Source organism: Corvus moneduloides, chromosome 4 (genome assembly GCF_009650955.1).
Source record: "Corvus moneduloides isolate bCorMon1 chromosome 4, bCorMon1.pri, whole genome shotgun sequence".
Lineage (NCBI taxonomy): Eukaryota > Metazoa > Chordata > Aves > Passeriformes > Corvidae > Corvus > Corvus moneduloides.
In genome coordinates, this window is record NC_045479.1 from 17,930,630 (window position 1) to 17,950,182 (window position 19,553).

General features: G+C 41.5%; 1 protein-coding gene across 1 annotated transcript in view; it reads left to right on the forward strand.

Moving 5' to 3' along the window:
• The first annotated feature begins 7,979 nt into the window (after positions 1-7,979).
• The window catches only part of CAPRIN2 (caprin family member 2), a 33,324-nt gene continuing 21,750 nt past the window's right edge, over positions 7,980-19,553 (forward strand). The window contains 6 exon segments of the mRNA XM_032107182.1: positions 7,980-8,062; positions 9,199-9,461; positions 11,158-11,220; positions 14,329-14,415; positions 16,273-16,511; positions 17,737-17,819. Coding sequence (XP_031963073.1) covers positions 8,011-8,062; positions 9,199-9,461; positions 11,158-11,220; positions 14,329-14,415; positions 16,273-16,511; positions 17,737-17,819 — 787 coding nt within the window. The 5' untranslated portion in view covers positions 7,980-8,010.

Consider the following 19,553-nt stretch of genomic DNA (forward strand, 5'->3'; position numbering starts at 1 on the left):
TTTCTTTTAGCAGGATCTCTGAACTGACCAGTATTCATAACCTCTAAAACACAGTCATACATATGCATCTGAATTAGATGAATTAATAGTACCGAGAGTGAATAATTATTCATAAACACTCTAATTAAAGTTCTTTCATGTGACTTTTTCATTACCATCCTAATACTGTCCTGGAAAGCTGTCCAGATTTTTATCTCAAGGAAGCACTTGCTGCTTCCCTTTAAGAAGATGAACCATCTCACTAAGATCACAACTCTTGTGAGCAGGAAAAACAGCAAAGGCAAAAACCCCCATGCTTTTCAATATGAATTTTTAATAAAAATGAAACTTGTATATAGTCTTAATGAAGTCAGTGGGATTAGTCAATTGCTCAGAGTTAAACATGGGCTTATGCAGATGGTTAATGAGGGTCCTGAATAAAAAAATAATTGGCAGATTCAGCTGCAGCTTATACCCCCTGTGGTTCCATGTTCTGACACTGGTGTGAATGACTGCACTTACATCAACACAGCCAACATAAAATACACAAAGCATTTCATCAAAACGTATGAAGCATACTTAGATTTTAATCAAAGTTGTTCCAAGTGAAAGCTTCCTTCTTGTGGCAAAACTTAATAAAGTAAGAGAAAACCAGATTAGTTTCTATGCAGACATTTTAAGAGGGAGCTTTTTCTGTAACAGATATTGAGAGTAAATCAAAATGGGAATTAGATGAGGCAGGGGTTTAAATCAGTGGCCACTATTGAATGATTTTAATAGCATAAAAAATACTAAGACCCAGCTTGTCAGAATCCCTGGACAAATGCATGCTGCTCTCTGAGAGCTTTATGAAATTGCTGGGATGGTTTCAGCCCTGTTAAAAGTTGTCAACAATATTCTTATTTCTCATAAAAATCGATGGCTTTTTTTTTTAAACATACTGATAGATTTATGAGTAATTTATTTGCTGGTGAGTTTAAGAAAATAATGGTTGCAGGATAAGATCTTTTTAGAATATAAATTAATGAAGAGCCTGGATTTTTTTAAAAAGTAGAAAAATGAAGGGCTATTATCAAAATTGGTTTTCATACTTTGAATTCTGCAAGGAATCATTGGAAGTCTTGAAGAAAGACAGGGCCTATTCTATAAATTTTAAATGTGTTTCTTTGCATTCATGTGATCAGTATTGTTTTATATTGTGACAAAATGGCCAAAATAAAATTAAACATATGCATGCACGTATTTAGAAAACAGTTCTCTGCTTTATGAAAGTACAAGAGAGATGTTTTGGGTCTCTGCTTTATGACTTTTCCCTATAATTTCTATTTACCATGCATGTTAAACTTTTTTTAACATCTTTCCCATATAAACACCACGTTATTTCATGTAAAATTTGAGTATTTACAGGAAGACATAAATGAAATAAGCTATCTGATAATAAAAATCTCTACAGTCTTCAAGCTTTGTTCACTAATAATTTATTCAATTACATACAGATGCACAACATTTTGCATATTAAATTGCTCAGAACTTGAAGAAGGAAAAAAATGAAGCCGCAGAAATTGAGTCCTGAATTCAGGTCACAGAGAGGTTTCAGGAATGTCAATTGTCTACCCCTCTTCCTTTCTTCCTAATGAGAAAAAAATATCAGAAAGTGGGGCCTATTTTTTTCTTTCCTCTCAACTTATTGCATAATGATGCAGAGGAAGCTACCAAATTGCAGAGATAGTCTGCAATGGTCTGAAATCAGACTTTGAAATTAAGTTTAATAGAGTCCCAGAATGCATCTGTGACATAGTAGGATTCAAAGGGAAACACGAGTGAAAACATTTTTCACAGATCCACCTGGAAAGCCTGAGATCAAAGGTGTTTAGGTGGCAATGAGAAGGAAATAAATCTGCCATTAGCTTTTCCCTGGGAATAATAAAAATCCGTTAGCTTCTCTGGAGGAGTCAGATTATTGGTTGTGGGATAAAAGACATGAAAACTGTCCAACTCATTACTATCTAAACCATACTTAAGATGATTAACTGGATAAAAACCCCAACCAAGTCAGGCTGTTATATTTTTAAGACTTATTTGACTTAAATATTTCTGACTCATGCACTGTGGCTGTAAGGGTACAGCCAGTCTGAAATTCATGCTTGTGAGATGCCAGGAGATCCCTGTTACACAGAGACCAGAGTCATGAGCCATTAAGGATCCTGCAGCTGAGTCAGTGGACAAGCAAACCAAACTCTGTGAGAAGAAAATGTGATCGCATAAGAACTCAGATATCTGAAAAAGAAGGACCTGAGAAATGTTTCTAAAAACAGCTGGGAAGCTACTTTAATGGAAGTGAAAACCAGAGCAAAAAAAAATAGTGCTCTAGCAGGAAAATAATAACAGAGTAATATTTTAATGGAGACCTGCAGCATCGAAGGGCTCTTCAGGGCTGCGATGGAAGGACAAGGACACTGAGCAATTCATAGCTACTTCTTGGGAAGCAAAGAATCCCTGGACTATCTGGGTTCTGCCAGAGGAGCAGATGAAGGTAACACACCCAGTATCTCAGTATCATGTGGTTAATCCCTGTGCAGAACTGTGAGGATTTGCAGTTCTATAGTTCCTCTTTTCAATAAACTCTTTCCACCACAAAACTCTCCTTTACTTTTAGGAAAAGAAAACATTTTTCCACAGACTAACAAAACTCAATAATAACAATCTGCTTTGGAGACAGTGTTGGTTTCAAATGGAGAAATACCCATGGCAGCTTTTTTGTCAGCATTCCTGTGAATGGTGGAGGTGGGATTATCCCCCTTTCCAACAGGCAAAGGTCACAGATGCGACTAACTTTGAGTGCATAATCCAATTCCTCAGTCTCCAGGAATTTGTATTCAAAGGACCATAGTGTGCTCAAAGCATCCCCCTTGTTTATACCAGTTGCAGCTGTGAATGCTCTGTACCTACAAGCAGATCCTAATTCATCTAGAAAATGAAGAACACATGCATGTAAAGTTCTTCAGAAATTTGTAGCAGAGATAGCTTAATTTAGCTTAGAGGTCAATGTTCACTTGCATTATCTGTAAAAATATCTTTTCCTGCAGTTATTTTGCTCATTCACTGTAAATCTTCTAAATACTGCAAAACCTAAGAATGTATCCTGAACTCAACTGTTTTAATGCACAGGCCAGCTTTGTTCTAAGGCCACGTCCATGCCAGGGACAGAGAAAGGGGAGAGGAGAGATGTTGTGGAGAACATAACACTCTACATTTGTTCAAATATCAATGTATCAAAATGCCATCACTTAGACATAGAACAAACTGAATTAATACCAGCTTGAAAGGATAGTTTCCTTTTACTGTTTCCTAACTTCTCTGTGCCTGATTTTACAGGCTTACTAATATTTTAACGTGAAATTTCCAAGGTTTCTTAGTTAGTCTAACACTCCTCTTCTGTCCCCTCTTCCTCCCTTTATCTCCTCTGCATCTGAGTTAAGCATCTTCTTGCCCATCTGCTTGGCAGCAGAAACACAGAAAAAGTAGAAGTATGGTTCCTGTCCTGAAAATGAGAGCGATCCCCACAGCAGAGCACGGTGGCCATCCAAAGCCTGGCAGTCTGCAGGTCCTCTGCTCATAGACTCTGGAGAGAGTTTAGCTGCCCAAAACCCCTGATAAGCACAGGTGTGAGTTGCAACTTCCAAGAGTAGGCAAACTCTTTTCATAGGGTCAATGAAAGAAATGCTTCTGACACAAATAACAAATCCACTTTCATGGACTGGTCCCTATTGCAAAGCATTTACAGGAAAACAACTCTTCAATCTCACAGCCGGAAATTAGTGATTTTTAAAAAACTTTTTCCTCATGCATACACACAAAAAGAAATCCCATATGAATGCCTGCCCTGCAACATTTCCCCTTTTACAACTGAGGTTTGATTAACTCCTAAGCAAGGACAGAGGCATTAACAGAGGCAGGTGCTGCTTGGATCACATCATCTCTCTGCTCAGCTGGGCCCTCTTACTATTAAGCTTTCCCAGCACTTTTAAAATTTGCTTTTGCTTTAACACTTTTTTCAGTTCTAAATGAACTCTTTCATTCTGGGTGAGTGCTTCAAACTGAGTTGAGCTGCACTAGGATTTGGATTAAGTGATCTTCAGATGTCCCCCCCAACTCCAATCATTTGGTGATTCTGGGTGGGTTAACCTTTTTCCAGAATGGGACTGAAAAAACAAGCAGTTCATGGGATCCTTTCTGCACTTCCACTGAAATTCCAGAAACCCACAGCCTGGAAACAGGAATTTCAGCTTCTGTCAGGGAGCATAACTCCATTCCCTCGCCGATCTTATAGGTGTTAACATGGACTTTAATTAAACACATGCTGTTTGGCCTGGAGCTACATAGGTGAAATTTGGCTAAGCTTGTAATGGCTGCTCCCAGGCACAGTAACTTTCTGTTAAATTTTGTCGCTCCCTTTCTTCTTTCCCTCGAAAATTTTGGGAGAATTTTTCTGATGAAAACACAGAAAGTGAGTGAAAAAAAAAAAGGAAAGCAAGATGAGAGGAATGGAAAGGAATCAACAGAATCTAGAATTCTGGTGAGGCAAGAAGTGAGCAAGGAGGCTGGAACTGGCTGGGAATTGGAAAGAGTGCCTGGCACTGGTTGCACGCAAAAAGCAAGAACAGGAACCAGTTTGCTGGGCAGGATTGAACATGGAGGCAAAAAAAGGAGAGAAAGCTTCTATACGAGGAAACTGAAACCAGTATCTTGTGAAGAAAACACAGAAGACAAGGAGCTGTAAAGGGAGAACTGTATGTTTAAGAAGCAGTTCTAAAGTTAGTTAGAAATCACTGAGAGCATTGCCTTACACTGCAGCAGCTTGTGTAAGGCAGTGCTGGACACTGAGTGGAGCACCCTTTCTCCAGATCCCTTGGCTCTGAACAGCAGGCAGGCGGCCATAGGGTTTATATGTGAAAAAACTCCTTGCAGCGTAAAACAGCCTTGTAGCAAGGTATTTCCTCCAGGTTCTTCCAATAAATCGGGTTTAATTCTGACTAACAGTCCTCATTGTGAGCCCTAATGTATTCACCCCATGTTGAATCCAGAATTCCTCAGCCTTCCTGTCTGAAATATGTTCCATGACTGAAGCAGGCTCCCCATGTCCATCGGTGGACAATCTGCAACACCTTCACTGTCTGTCTTTCTCTCCTAAAGTTAACAAGCAGCTGATCTTATTCTACACATTGACTTTCTGGAGATTCACAATGCAGTAATAGAAGGGATGGCAGGGAATGAAAGTGGGAACCTGGTCTCTGTTCATCACAGCTGGCTGTGGGTTGGCCCACTGCAGCTGGAGGGAGGCAGCTAACGCTGGATGCCATTGGGATTAGGAAGCAGTTTAGTGGGCTGGATAAAGAGTCAGGGATGGGAAACTGGAAGTGGTTGGGCAAAGGGTTGGAATTGTGTGCAAAGGAGCTACTCGCTAATTCTTCTCAAAGGAGCCTGTGACTTGGACAACATGCACACCTGGGAGGAAAGACTGAACCTGGGGTTCAGGAGTGGAAATAGGAATCTGAGAAAAATGAGAGCAGGATAAACTTCTGGGACTGGGAAAAATCAGGGCAGTCCCAGTGGGAGGTGATAAGAAGAATCAGTCAATCATGAAAAAAAGAACAGAACACTTTTCTTCAGCCATTAGAGTGTATTCCCCTTCTGATCCTGGAGTAAAAAGCACAGATCCCCAGACTGAGAATGCTGAGTGTCTAGGATTCCATGGCTACGATCAGTGTATGGATAGATTATCACAACCTATGATCATCTATTTAAAGTTGATCTCACAATGGATCTGCAAAATGGCATTAAACTAATTAATTTAGGCTGTGCTTAATCCTGGCATTTCCTAACTTCAGTGGGCTTGACCTCACCACACTAATACACTCTTTGCAGTGCTCTAGAGACCACATATATACTATAAATATATACAGCACTAGTCTCAATTAGCTACTCTCTATTTTTTCAGAAATGAAGTTAAAATATCCTTTGATTTTAAATATTAATTTGGCTTGTATGAATTTTCCCTTTGATTTTTTCCTCTTTTATACAAATAATTGTAAAAGTGCACTATAAAGCAATTTGTCAGCAGTAATTATGACTTACAGAATAGTCCTAGGTGTATGAACATTAATTATGACTTACTATTAATAAATGCATTAACTGATCGTTCATTTTATAATTAATTTTCAAGGATCTAGCCCATCAGTGTTAGCTTTGAAAAAAACACACAGAAATCTACCAGAAGGACTCTCAGAGCACACTGCTGATCTTAAACACAAGCTGTGTCTTATTCATTAGCATTTCTTTTCGGTCATGAAAACTGCCTCACAGAGTGACCTCATTCTAGGAGCCAGGGCTTAAAAAAAATGAAGAATTTTGAGGTGATTAAAGAATTTGACACATTGAGAAGTGGCAAGATTGCGGATGCTACAGATAGTTGCATACAGCTGAATCTGATTCTGTGATACTCCATTAATTCTCCTTATTGTTTGAATCACTTATCATTTGCTTGTTTTAAATGCAATCTTTCCTATGTATAAGCCTTTCTTCCCCAGTTCTCTCATCCATCCTGTGTACTACATAAACACTTCTTGTGTTCTGTAAAACCTGTCTTTGCAATCCCTCCTCACTGACTCACTTTTCTCTCTTTCAAAATGTCTCTATTTTTGTTAATTTCACAACCTTCAGGATTGCTATGAACTTGCCATATGGTTTATTTATTCTTGGTGGTAATGGCCACAAAAAGAGAAACACAGAAAACAGAATTCCAGCTTAGTCCTCTGATCTTTGGAAGGTCTATTTTCCCTAGTCTTCCAGCCTTTGATACCTTCCATGGCATTGATTGCTAGAGGTTAACGAAGTTTGTGATTACTTTATTGTGTCTATTCAATTAAGTGCTTTTCCTAGTTATCAAGAGTTTACATGGTTGGGTGGCATTGGGTTGTCCTATGGACAGTGGCTGAGGGAGCTGGGGATGTTCAGCCTGGAGAAAAGGAGGCCCCCTATCACTCTCTACAACCACCTGAAAGGAGGGTGTAGCCAGAGGGGAGTCGGGTTCTTCTCCCAGGTAACAAGGGATAGGATGAGAGGATAGTCCTAAACTGTGCCGGGGAGGTTTACGCTGGACATTAGGAAGAATTTTTTCACAAAAAGGGTGGTTAGACTCTGGAACGGACTGCCCAGGGAGGTGGTGGAGTCACCATCCCTGAAGGTGCTTAAGGAAGGACTGGACATGGCACTCAGTGCTTTGGTCTAATTGACGTGGTAGGCTTCAGTCATAGGCTGGACTCCAATCTCATTGAGTCTGTGATTTTTAGAGGACATTCACATTTTTTGACATGTAAGGTGACGCACAGCCCTGCAAGTCTCCTCCAGGAACTTTGTACGGGCCCAGAGGAACCCTTCAGCTGGTTTACGGGCACAGGCCAACACTTTTTCTTTCTTACGGCTGCACCAGCCAAAGGGTGTGACTGAACAATGCGCTGTGAACCGGAGGAGGCCGAGGGGATCCCCTTGCGCTGGGGTGATGGAGCCCTTGTCGTGGGGCTGTTCAGGGAGCGCTGCCCAGCTGCCACAGGCTGACTGTCGTGAGAGGCTGCTGCGGTACCCGCGACGCCACAGCGCATCGGGGCTTCGCCAGAGCCTTGCGCCGAACCTCTCCCTCACGGGCGGCACATGGCCGAGAGCGACACACCTCACGTCCCTTCCCCACGAAGCGGGTGGCGGGGCCACCCTCCCCGGACACCCCATTCCCCGCCAGGGCCGTCGCTCAGTTCTCTGCAGGAGCACCAGGTCCCACCCGAGTGACCTCCCATGCCCTAGGAAACCCACATCCTCCCCCACAGCGCTCGGGCGGCACCCGGGCGGGACGCCCCGACCTTCACGGGAGCCGCCCCGCGGCCCCGCCCTCCGGCCCGGCGCAGGGCGGGCAGGTGAGGCGGCGCCGGCCATTGGGAGGCGGGCGGTGACCGCCGCGGGGCCGCCCCGCCCCGCCGCTATATGAGGCGGGGGGCGGGCGGTGGGGCGGGCCTGAGCGTGTGCGGGCACCGAGGTGAGTGGGGAGGCGGGAGCTAGCGAGCCGGAGCGGGGCTGGCGGACCGTGGGCCCCCGCAGCGCGGCGGGAGGCGGAGGAGGTGAATCACCCGGCAGGAAGGAGCCGCTGCTCCTCTTTTCCCCACTCCTCCGCCGCCGCCGCCGCCCCGCTCGGGGAGCGGCGGTGGCCGTGCCCTTCTTCTCCCGGGAGGAGCTTCCTGCTCATCCCTGGCAAGGACGCGATGGAGGGCCGCCCCCGGCTCTCCCGGCGGCGGGGGCTGTCCTGGGGAAAGGGGGGTTTTGCCCTGGTTGCCCGCCGGGGCGGTGCGGTGCGGCCTCCCCGGCGGCGGGCAGGCAGAATTGTGGTGTCATTGCTTTCCAGGAGCAGGTGTCCGTAAGTAGTTGAAGATGAGGGTGGCCGAGCATCTCTTGCAGAAACTCTCTGCTCAAGGTTACAGCCCCTCCCATGGAAGCTGGTGTCTTGCCGTGGCAGAGGCACGTCTTTTGGATGGGTGTAGGCAGGGACCAGTTCCTCACGAGGAATGATGCTGTTGTAACTAAGCCGGCTTTTTGCTTTATCAAACGGGGTTTTTTTGTTTGGTTTTTTTCTTTCTTTCTTTTTTTTTTTTAAACTGAATTGCTTTTAAGTTCTCGGTTGGATTGCTGCGAAGGTTGTGAAAGGGTAAAACCGATTTAATGGGGGTGAGAAGAAGAGGGGCCATACCTTCAGGCATGCCACTTCGAAATCTTCATTCAGGCTGCAGCCCGGATGCCAGGCTGGCGGCATGATTTGCAATTGCTTGCTTGCAGTTTTTTCCCCTGTGGGTGATGTGTGCAGGAAACCTGCCTAGTTTTATATGGTCACTATATTGGGTTTCTGGAATCATCCCCTGTGCTGTCTAATTCTGCCTATGTAAAGGATTTTTGCTGTCTGGATGGGTGGGGAGGCTTCGAACAATACGAAGTTAGCCTTGCTTTGAAATTCTTGCTACAGATATTTTGAAAGGGAGGGAGGAGGGAGGAGAGTGGAAAAATTGTGGTTGGTACCGAGGCTCAGTTTTGTGGCTACATGTTCTGAATATGTGATAAGAAAAGATGTAACTTGAAAAGGGGGAGCAGGGTGTGAGAGAGCTAAATGAAAGAGTTTCTTTGCAGCTCCATCCATTTCAATGGTGCAGCTTTCCCAAGCCCCTTTCCATCGTCCATCATCACCTTCAGGCCGGTCGGAGGAAGGGGAGGAGAAGAGGATGAAGGCGGCCAAGCAGCAGGTGACCCCGGCTGGGGAGAGCCCGGCTCCCGCCAGCCCCCTGCAGTCCGCGCTGAGCACGGCGGCCTCTCCTTCCCAGGCGTATGAGACCTACATCGACAACGGGCTCATCTGCCTCAAACACAAGATCAGGAACATCGAGAAAAAAAAGGTAACTCGGTTTTCTTGCCTATGGCACCTATTTAAGCTGCCGACAGTAAAGCTCATTGCCTTTTAAATAACATTTAATGTTATTTCCAGTATTTTTAATAGCTGGAATAAGGTTATGTGTGTGTATATAGAGATCAATATATGTTGATCAAAACTGAAGATGCTTCTCTAGACCAAATTAGTTCAGAACAAACTTGGATCTGATTTAAACACGGTTTATAGTCTTGCAGAAATCTTTCATCAATTAAATGCATCTGATATTAATTTAGATGCAAGTTGTTTGTAAAACTGCAAATTAGAAAAAGTGTTTCTTCTGCCAGTGGAAATGTCAGATTATATTAAATATGTATTGCCCTTTACTTTGCATAAATATTTGACTTAAATATTTTAAATACAGGAAAATGTTACTGACTAAGAAACTTTTATGCAGAAATCATCCAAAAGTTGATCTTTCATTTTGACCTGTTTTTCTGAGGCTGGGGGTACAGAACAGTGTTAGTAAGAATAATTGAGATAATGATACACCTAAAACATTGTGGCTGTGGCTAGTCAGACTTCAGTGTTCTAAGGCTTTTCAGTTGATTGGCAGGTGACTACAAGGCTTTGTGCTTGGTTTTTAATTGAGAGAATGTTATTTTCTGTAGGATAAAAGAAATAATGGTGCTGTTGCTTTCAGTGCTGGATCAGGATTACAAGTAAAGCAATTGTATGACTATGTTGTGCTACTCTAAATGTCTGGAAAGCTTTTAGTTATGTCTAAAGGCAAGGGGAGAGAGTAGATCAGACATCTGGCCACGTGCTTAGGGGACTTGATCCTCCTGCAGGAGATGCAGTATTACTGCTGTCTCATGTCATGCATCATGCTGTAATTTTGAATAACATCAGACAAGCATGTTTTCTTTGTGTGATTAAACAACTTTGTATTGTATTCTAATTCTGTCCAAGGAAGCTTCTTGTTGTGAATTTCTCTGGTACCTTTGATTTTCATGTGAATGATATTATGGCTTTATCAGCAAATAAAAGTGTGACTTACTAAAAGGAGTAGAAAGTATTCCTAGTCCTGTGCTCCTATAAGTGCTGTGTCAGTGAAGCTCTAGAGACACAAATGGAATAGTATTTACTTCATGGCAGTGAAGTCAACCTTTCTTTTCCCTAAAGAAGTTTGCAGTACCAAATAGCTTAGTCTTGTATTGTTTACATCAGCACTTAAAGACTGTTTTGGTATATTGGAAATAGATTTATTTCTTCCCTGAATATACATGTCCACTTTCTTAGGGAACAGGGCTACAAGTTTGTGATGTAACTGAAGCCAAATTTTGGAAAGATATAGCGAGGATTATTCGAGGATAATAAAACTAAATTCCAGCATTGACTTGGAAAAGCTATACAAGCCTAACTTCAACAAGGACTCTGGATGTATTTGGAGCCCCTTAAAGAACTTGGATCAACGCATTAGCAGTTCTTACATGAAACAAAAGTAGCAAGTAAGAACTGAAAGATCAGTGGTAGGGAAAGGAAGTAGACAGTCCTGCAGACTGAAATTGCCAAATCAAAGGTATAGCAAAACTTTGTGTTCCTTCCTCCAGGAAAAAGAGGAACTAGGAGATTTTCTATTCAATGTTACAGTATTTCACTCATACCCCTTATTTAATTTTTATATTGTTTTCTGTATAATGTTTACTTTCAATTTTCTGCAGCTCAAACTGGAAGATTACAAAGATCGGCTGAAGAAGGGAGAAGCCCTCAATCAAGACCAGTTGGTAAGCTTGCTTTAAGCAAGAGTGGAGGGCCTCAAAACCTTCTGATGTGTCAGGAGGGATGGGTTGGTGAAGGAGATGAGGGTGTTTTTTTACAGAAGCAGTGCCTACAGGCTTGTAAAGGTATTTTTCACAAAATCAAATTAACAAATTATTGGTAATCAGGCTGATGCTGAGCCTACAAGCTCCATCTTCTGTTTTAACCTTCATGTTTCCTGAAGTAATAGAAGGTCCCTGTTTATCTTTGATCTGTATACTTTCAGCTTCAGTGCTCCTGCACCTGTTTCTTAATGAGGTGTCTGTGTGCAGCTGACCTATGTGGCAGTGCAGTGTTAGAACCCAAGCCTCAAGAATTCTGAGGTGGCTAATTAATCTTCCTGATTTCTTCATTAGCAGCTATTACTTGAAATTGCCTGTTATCTGCACAGTGCTGTTGGTTACAAGTAGCTGTTAATATACCTGACAGTGCTGGCTTTTTTTTTTTTTTTGTCTTGGGCTGGAATGGATTCTAGATCTGAAACCAAGCTTCTGTAACTTGAAAGTTTTAGCAGATCTGAGTAGCAGTGTCATATAATTCAAAGAGTTTATTGCTCTAGTAATCTAGGAGTCACATTTTTAAAAGGTGGTGGACACTTGCTAAAGAGTAATTGTCTGATGAGGACTACTGACACTTCAGTGATAGTGCTGATCCTGCTAATGAACCAGCTGGAAAAATGTTATTGATTGCTAACTTTATCACAGTGCAGCAGTCTGAGAACACAAATTCTATTTTCTTACTGTGAATCATTTGTAAAAGAGTTAGACATAAATGGGATAAGATGGGAAAATGGTAATTTCTTAGAAGTAGAGTCAACCTGTTGGAGTAAATCATCATTTAGTGCTTAACTGCAAAATCTGATGTGGTCTCTTTCCATTTCAAGTGCAAAAGTAAATGAATTAAATCTGATAGTTTGAAGTAGGTTGATGACCTTTCAATTCCTCTCAACTCAATCTGGAATCAGGTGGGCAAGAAACTTTTGTGTTTAGATCATAGGTGTTCTTTACAATCTGTTTGCTGCCATGAACAGTGAGACTATTGAACAATGTTCTGTAAGTTGGAATAGTCTTAAATATATGGACTACTTCAGTATATACCCTGGACTGCAACAAGCTGTTAGGTGAAAGTGTTTGGAAAATGGCATTAACTTGGTTACTGGATTTTAGTATTCCTAGCTGGGCTTCACTTTTTAAATTTTAGTATCTTTTTCCCAGTTTCTGGGTTTTCTTAGGCTACCAAAATGAAGAATTAGATTTAGTCTTCATAGTGAACTGACAAGTGGTAGTCAGATGGTCCAGGTGACTATTGTAGAAGCACATATATGCTCAACATTTAATAGTGAAGTCCCCTGTTTCAGTGGTGAAGATACAGAAATACTGCATTTGTAACTTTCAGATGCAAGTCTGTGGTGTGTATACAAACTGAAGCTGGAGTAGAGCTTAATAGATCTTAAAAGCTAAAGAAACCAACTGCCTGTAACACAGTGGTGCTCTAATACAGCTTGATGTTATCTATAGTTTTTATTTTCTCACACAGAGGAAGAAGTGCATGTCTGGTGATGAGCTAGTTTTGCAAGCAATTTGGATTAAGCTGTAATTACTCATGGTGCATGCCTGCCAGACCTAATGTGTGCACTAGCCTTGCTTTAGGAAACATTTGTTTCAAAAATGAGGAGCTTCCAGCAAGTTAAATGCTCTTACTGGCAGTATTGTGCTCTTTTGCAAGCTGAGCAGATTTTCCTCAGTACTGTTCTTCCAACATGCTGTTAATGAATGTTAATAACAGGTGTGACAGAAGAAAGCTATTGCTTTCCTGTGGGCTGAGTTACAGCTTGTCAGGAGAGCAGGGGTAGCTGTTCTTGATGTTTTCAGGTAGGGAGTTTTACTCTGCAATTTGTTGTTAAAAGCACAATTATTGTAACCTGACTGGTAAACTGTTGGTGTTAATTGTGAGTCTTCCTCAAATGTGTGGCTCTAGAGCCTTAGAAGTCATTCTCTCAAGTGTTAGGTGAATTGCTAAATAGTACTTCAAAGCTGCTTGGTGAATTGTGTGAAGACAACTTAAACTACCAGGTGAGTGCTTGCACTTTGTATTGAGTGGCATTTAGTCCTGGTAGTGTCTAGTATAGCACAAACAAGTGAATAAAAGTAACTGAGCAGTCAAACTGAACAAATGAACATATAACTTGTTTTCCAGTTGCTTAGGAGCACATGGAATTTGCAGATGTCCCAAGTCTTATTGGAACAGTAGATTAAGCTTTTGTCAGTGCACTGATGAAATGCTTAACACTAACACTGCTGTGAAAGAGCTTTATATTGGACTGATGGGCCTCTTCTAGAGAAACCTGTGATATCATGTCAGGAGCATAAACCAAACTGAGTGTAAAGCACACGTGAACAACTGGAATTAAACTTGTTACTTCCCAGGCATACCTTGTGGTATGAAGATATGGGCAGCATGTCTGAACTACAGCATTTTTCTGTCTTCAGAGCTGTCAAGGGAACTTAGCGAAATTAACTGATTCATTAAAATGCAATTAATAATCTACTGCAATTAGTCTTTTTGAATACTAGCCAGTAAAATACTGGTTAAAGCCATTTATGAAGACAAGAATGTGGCTTCTTCTGTAGAAACTAAATTGGAAAGACTTTTTTCTGGAGGTATGACTTGCCTTGTGTATTTCTAAAGTTTGTACAAATTTTCTGTAAAGGCATTCAGTTAAGCATGGGGGTAGAAGATCTGTGCTGAACTTCTCCTGTATTCCTTCCAGGCTCTCAGACTGATTTTTAAGTAGCCCTTTGCCTCTGATTGCCAAGACCTATATAGGCAAACTTGTAGGATATCTGTCTGGTGGTGTGAGCTGGCTTTGAGCTGCATCAGAGACAGTTACGGGTGACTGGTATTTGCAACTAAAGTTAAAGTACCAGCTACAGACATAGTATCTTTAAAAAGCTACAATTTCAGAAAAGGACACACTAAATGACTGCTTCACAATGAGAATTTAAGTACAAGGCAATTGAGTGCAATGAGTAGTCTTAAGTGTGAAAAATACGTTTTTATCTATTACTTTGTAGGAGGCAGTAGAGAAATATGATGAAGTAGTGCACAACCTGGAATTTGCCAAGGAGCTTCAGAAGACTTTTTCAGGACTTAGCCAAGATGTAAGTAACTGTTTGTCTCTGTATTGACAGGAGGTACCTTCAAAATTTGTGCTGCTTCTTTAATGGCTACACTTCTATTCCAGTACACCCCATACTAAGAAGTTCCTGTCTTGTATCTCTGGAGTAGTGAAGCCTATGCAGAAACTGAGGAGCAATAGATTAAGGAGAACTGATTATTGGTACTTGTTAACCAGTTGTCTGTTTCTGACCACTTGGTAGGCAAAGGGTGGAGAAGCTTCAGTGACTCCAGTGGTGGGTCTCTGAATGGCTGGGGCCTGGAAAATGAGACCTGTGAGGAGAGCCTGGAACAACTGGGCTTGTTGGGCCTGGTGAAGTGAAGGCTTGCCAGGAGATGCACTATTATCCTTCTGATCCCAAATACTGAAAGGGTAGAGGTGGGACTTTTGCTGAGAGATGTGGTAGGAGAAGCAATGATCAGTAATTGAAATAGACTCCAACCAGGTAAGAGGAAATGGTCACTCGGTGGATGATTAAGCATTAGAAGCAGGCTGCCTAGGGAAGTGGTAAAATCTGTCCTTGGATTTCTTCAGCACCTGACTGCGCAAAGCTCCAAGCAATCTGGTCTTGATTCAGTGTAGCCTTTCTGGAGGCCTGGCTAGACAATGTTCCAAGATCCCTTCCCAAGTGAATTTTTAATGTTTCTGGTGAGGGAAAGTGCTGGTGTTAAATCACTTTGGCTTTGATGAGAAGTACATCCCTCAGTGAAATTTAACTGAAGCTTGTGGAGTTTGCTACTTAATCTGCTGTAGCTGTTTCTAATTGTGGCGAGTCACAGATTTAGGGCTTTATTTAGGTCTTTGTTCAGGATTTAAAGCACTATGTACATTATTTTTATGTAAGCAACTGTTTTGTCTTTGGAGAAACTGGTCTCTTGGCTCAAGCAAATTCTACACTTATGGAAGCTTTGATCCAAGGTAGTGGTAGGGATGCTAAACATGATTAGTCACTGCTCTGGCATTATTTCTCTGCCTCCTACAGAACGCTGAAGGACTGGTACCTGGTGACCCAGTGTATCTTTGAGCAGGTGTTTTTTGTAATCCAGCATTAACTTCTACCAGTTCATGTTTGTTCTTGGACTTGTGGTGCATTTAAAGGCTAACCCACCTTGTTTTTAACTTGGCTCTGCTTCTGCTGGTATGGATTCTACAGCCAATAGCCATTATTGGAACACTAGGGGCCATTCTGGCAACAGCATCCTTGCATCCTTTGCAGTGTCTTGTAGGAAAAAAAAATCATAGATCTTGACACATATTGAGGCATTTTAAATTCTGCAGTTACTTGGATAGCTTCTGCTGGGTAGTTGTATTAATGCATGATGAGAAACTTGAATGCGTATTCTGTATGTGTTCTATAACTCCTGGTGTTGCTTATTTAATGAGAATTCAGTCTTCTGCCAACAGAAATAATTGTTGGGTTCTGCTGTATCCTTTAAGCTGGAGTATTTAAAAGTGAAGAGTAGTTGTCTTACTAGGAGGAAGTTGAGACAATTTCTGCATCTCTAACTTTGTGGCAAATGTTAAAGGTCAGCTGGGTTTGGATTTGTGCACTGGTATCAATTCTATCCATTTCTTTAAAAGCTGTTACAATAAAACAACTGAAAGTTAGATGTGTAGAGAATTAGTAGATAAATGGGGAGCTCTTCCAAAGGAAGGGCTTAAAAGATTCTGGATATCTGAAGAGTTAGGAGCTTCTGTTGTCTAACCAAAATTAGTAGTTGGTTTCTTCATTGTAGGATAACCAATACTAGAACTCAATGTTTTATCCTAGAATTTTGTTACTAAACAGGATTAAACACACTAAATTGTGTTTAATTGTTGAATTTGTGCATTAAAATAGCTGCTGAAAGCACAGAAGAAGGCTCAGCGGAGAGAGAGTCTACTGAAGCTTGAAGCAGAGAAGAAAAAGCTGCGTACAATACTTCAAGTCCAGTATGTGCTGCAGAACTTCACTCAAGAGCATGTTCAGAAAGATTTCAAAGGTGGTGTGAATGGTGCAATATACTTGCCTTCTAAAGAACTAGACTACCTCATAAGATTTGCAAAACTGACGTGTCCAGAAAGAAATGAGAACTTGAGGTAAGTTCAGGGGGTTTTGTCTAATTAGTATGCTTCATTCATTGTGCTAAATGTCTTTTGTTTGGCACTGCCATGTCTTTAAATACTGTGTTTTGGAACATTAATTAAAATTCTCTTCAATCCAATACCATCCTGAGCAGGGAGGCTGGGGATGTGCTGCTTCCCTGAGGTCTCACTGTTCATGAAGTGAAAAAAGTGCAGTAAAATCAGAACTCTTCTGTATTCCATTTACATTGATGATTCAGATGTGCATCTTTATTCCAGAGGAATGTAAGATGGTGCTACTGAGGTGCTCTTGCTGTTAGCTTCGAAGTGGTTTTAAAAAATTGCCTGAAGTTTTTGATACCTCAGCACTAAATGTCATGCATGTTACTTGGTTGTCAACAGAGGTAATGTCAGCATCAGTGCTCATGTGGCACTGCTCTGGTGCTGCGATGGCTCATTCTTAGTGTGACAGCCTGTCTGGTAAGGTAGTGCAGTAAGAATTGTATTGGAATATGGAATAAGTAGTTATTATATGGTAAGCTGAAACCCTTTATCCATAAGTCATGTTTGAATATGGGCTAATTCTTTAAATGCCTCAAAATTCTAGTCACTTGTCATACACTAGAATTGCCTAATCTTTGTTCTTTAGTTAACTTGCAAAGAACAGCTGCTTATAAAAAGCTACGCAACAGGAGTGTCTCATCCCAATGAAGTAAGTTGTTTCTAGGTTACTCTTATGGTATTACTTCTACAAGAAGCATAATCCTTTCCTTTGGGATACTGTGTTTCATTGCAGTGGACTGCAAATTTGGTCTTCTGGAGGAGGTGGATCTTGGACCTATGGCAAAGTTTTGCAGTAGCTGCTAGTTAGTGAGAATGGCAGCTGTTGTTGGTTGCACCTGTATGTGTTCATCCAGTAATTGTGACCAGCTGATTAAACAGCAATTGTTGCCCTGTTTGGGAATCCTGGCTTGGAATGAAGTTCAGCCATATGGTCTTGTGCAGCAGTGCTTAGGATCTTTATATTGAGCAACAAAAGAAATTAGGTTTGCTAGGTTAAATCCTGTGCAGACAGAGATAAATTGCTTCCAGTGATCTCAGGGCTTGCATTCACTTGGTGTATGCAGCCTTGGTTTGGAAGGGTGGACATTAGTCAATGTCATAAAATGGGGGGTATTAGGATAGTGCAGCACTTGATCTTGGCTATGATTCTACCTGGTAAAACTGTCATTTGTTTTAGTGTTGAAGACCAGATGGAACAATCATCTCTCTACTTCTGGGACCTTCTAGAAGGAAGTGAGAAACCTGTGGTTGGAACAACATGTGAGCGTCTCATCTAGAGAAATAACTTAAAGTTCTAAAATTTGTGTGCTTGTTAAATATCTTAAAACCAGTGGATACACATGGAAGGCTTAAACACTTTCAAGAGATGTGTGTATCTTGATTATACAAGGATGAATAGCTGTTCCTAGTTCAGTTAAGTACAGGTCAATCACAATGCCACATGCTTTTGTTTTCCAGTCAAGACTTACTCTTCTACCAGTGTACTAGCATATTTTTGAGGAATAATGATGGTAGCAATTCAAAACCTGATGCATGAATACCTTACAGAACAGTGGGAAGGGTTTTGTATGGTTATGTGCAAATGGGTTAAGCTTAGAACAGTACCCAGCCACGAAATGCTTAGTTGGGTACACTGATGTATTACAAAGCTTCATTGGCCCTGGGCTGAAGGTCCCACGGCATTGAAGAGTCTGCTTTCTTTGTTGGAATTTTAGACTCATACCTGTTGTCTCCCTACAGTGCAGGATTCCACACTAAGGAAAAGGGTAGTCATTAATAGAACTTTCTGGGATCTCTCATCATGCACAGTGCAGTCTTTCTGTCTTTCTTTGATGTAATGCAAGTGTCCTTACTTTTCAAGCATACCAAAATCTGTGGGACTCTGTGGCATAGTTCCAAAATCCCTGGTTGTAAGCCAACATACACATTGTGTTCCTATTTACAACTTGTTTGTGAGGAAACTGTCCTTAATTGAGTTGTAGTGTCTTTCCTATTGCAAACAGCCCTTGCTTATTGTGTTTATGCTGATCTTGTAGCAGCTATGTGGCAGGAATCTTTCATTTGTTACTGACAACAGTGCTGAAACTGTTAGACCAGAGCATTAGAGTGCCCTGTCTAACTTCCACATATGGGTAGCTGAACTGAAAACTAGGTGTTAAATCTTTCCATGTAGTTCTGGACAAGCTGCAAGCTTGTATTGCTGCAGGCTGGTAACCTTAGCCTTGTATCTGTTGACATGAATAGATTATTAGTATCTCTACCCCTTTGGTGTCAGTCTTGCATCCCTTTCTATGCAAGCTAGACTTCAGATAAAGCTGTTAGGTTGTTTTATTGTTCATTGCCTTGGAAGACAGGTTTTTTTATAGCCATATTAAATTCTAGCTACAATTCTTGTTTGTGTGGTTGTCACTAGTAGGAGTGATCTTTCACTGAATGTTCCTCCTGTTCTCAAGGCTGCCCTGTTTCCAGCTCCTCTGAAACAATTTCTAGAATCGCTGTTACTTCTGAGGTCTTACTCTCTACTCTAAGCTGCTGTCTCTTGTTTGCACAGAGGAGCAAACTGGACAGTGCTTCTCAGAGTACTGAGAGTACACAGATAAGCTTTTGTTCAACCATGTCAGCTTTGAATCTTTTCCAGCTTCAGAGGAGTAAGTTCAGTCTGCGAACAGTCCCTTGCATTTCCCTTGCTTGTTTCTGTAGTTCTTAACTTTTCCTTCCGAGACACCGTCCTGTTACCAGCAAGAGGGTCTTGTAGAGTAATTCCATTGTGACTGTTTAGCTTTACCTCTGTTGCAGTCTCACCTAATTTTAGTATTGATGCTGGCTAGCTTTATACATGGTAAACAAAGCCCTTTCTAAGCATGTGGGAGACCAGGTGGCTCAGTGTTTACCTTGTGGACATTTAAACACAAGCTGCAGTCTTGCCCTGGGATTGCAAAGATGTTTTCAACTACATTAAATTAAGCAGTCTAATAAATGATTTCCTTCACTAAA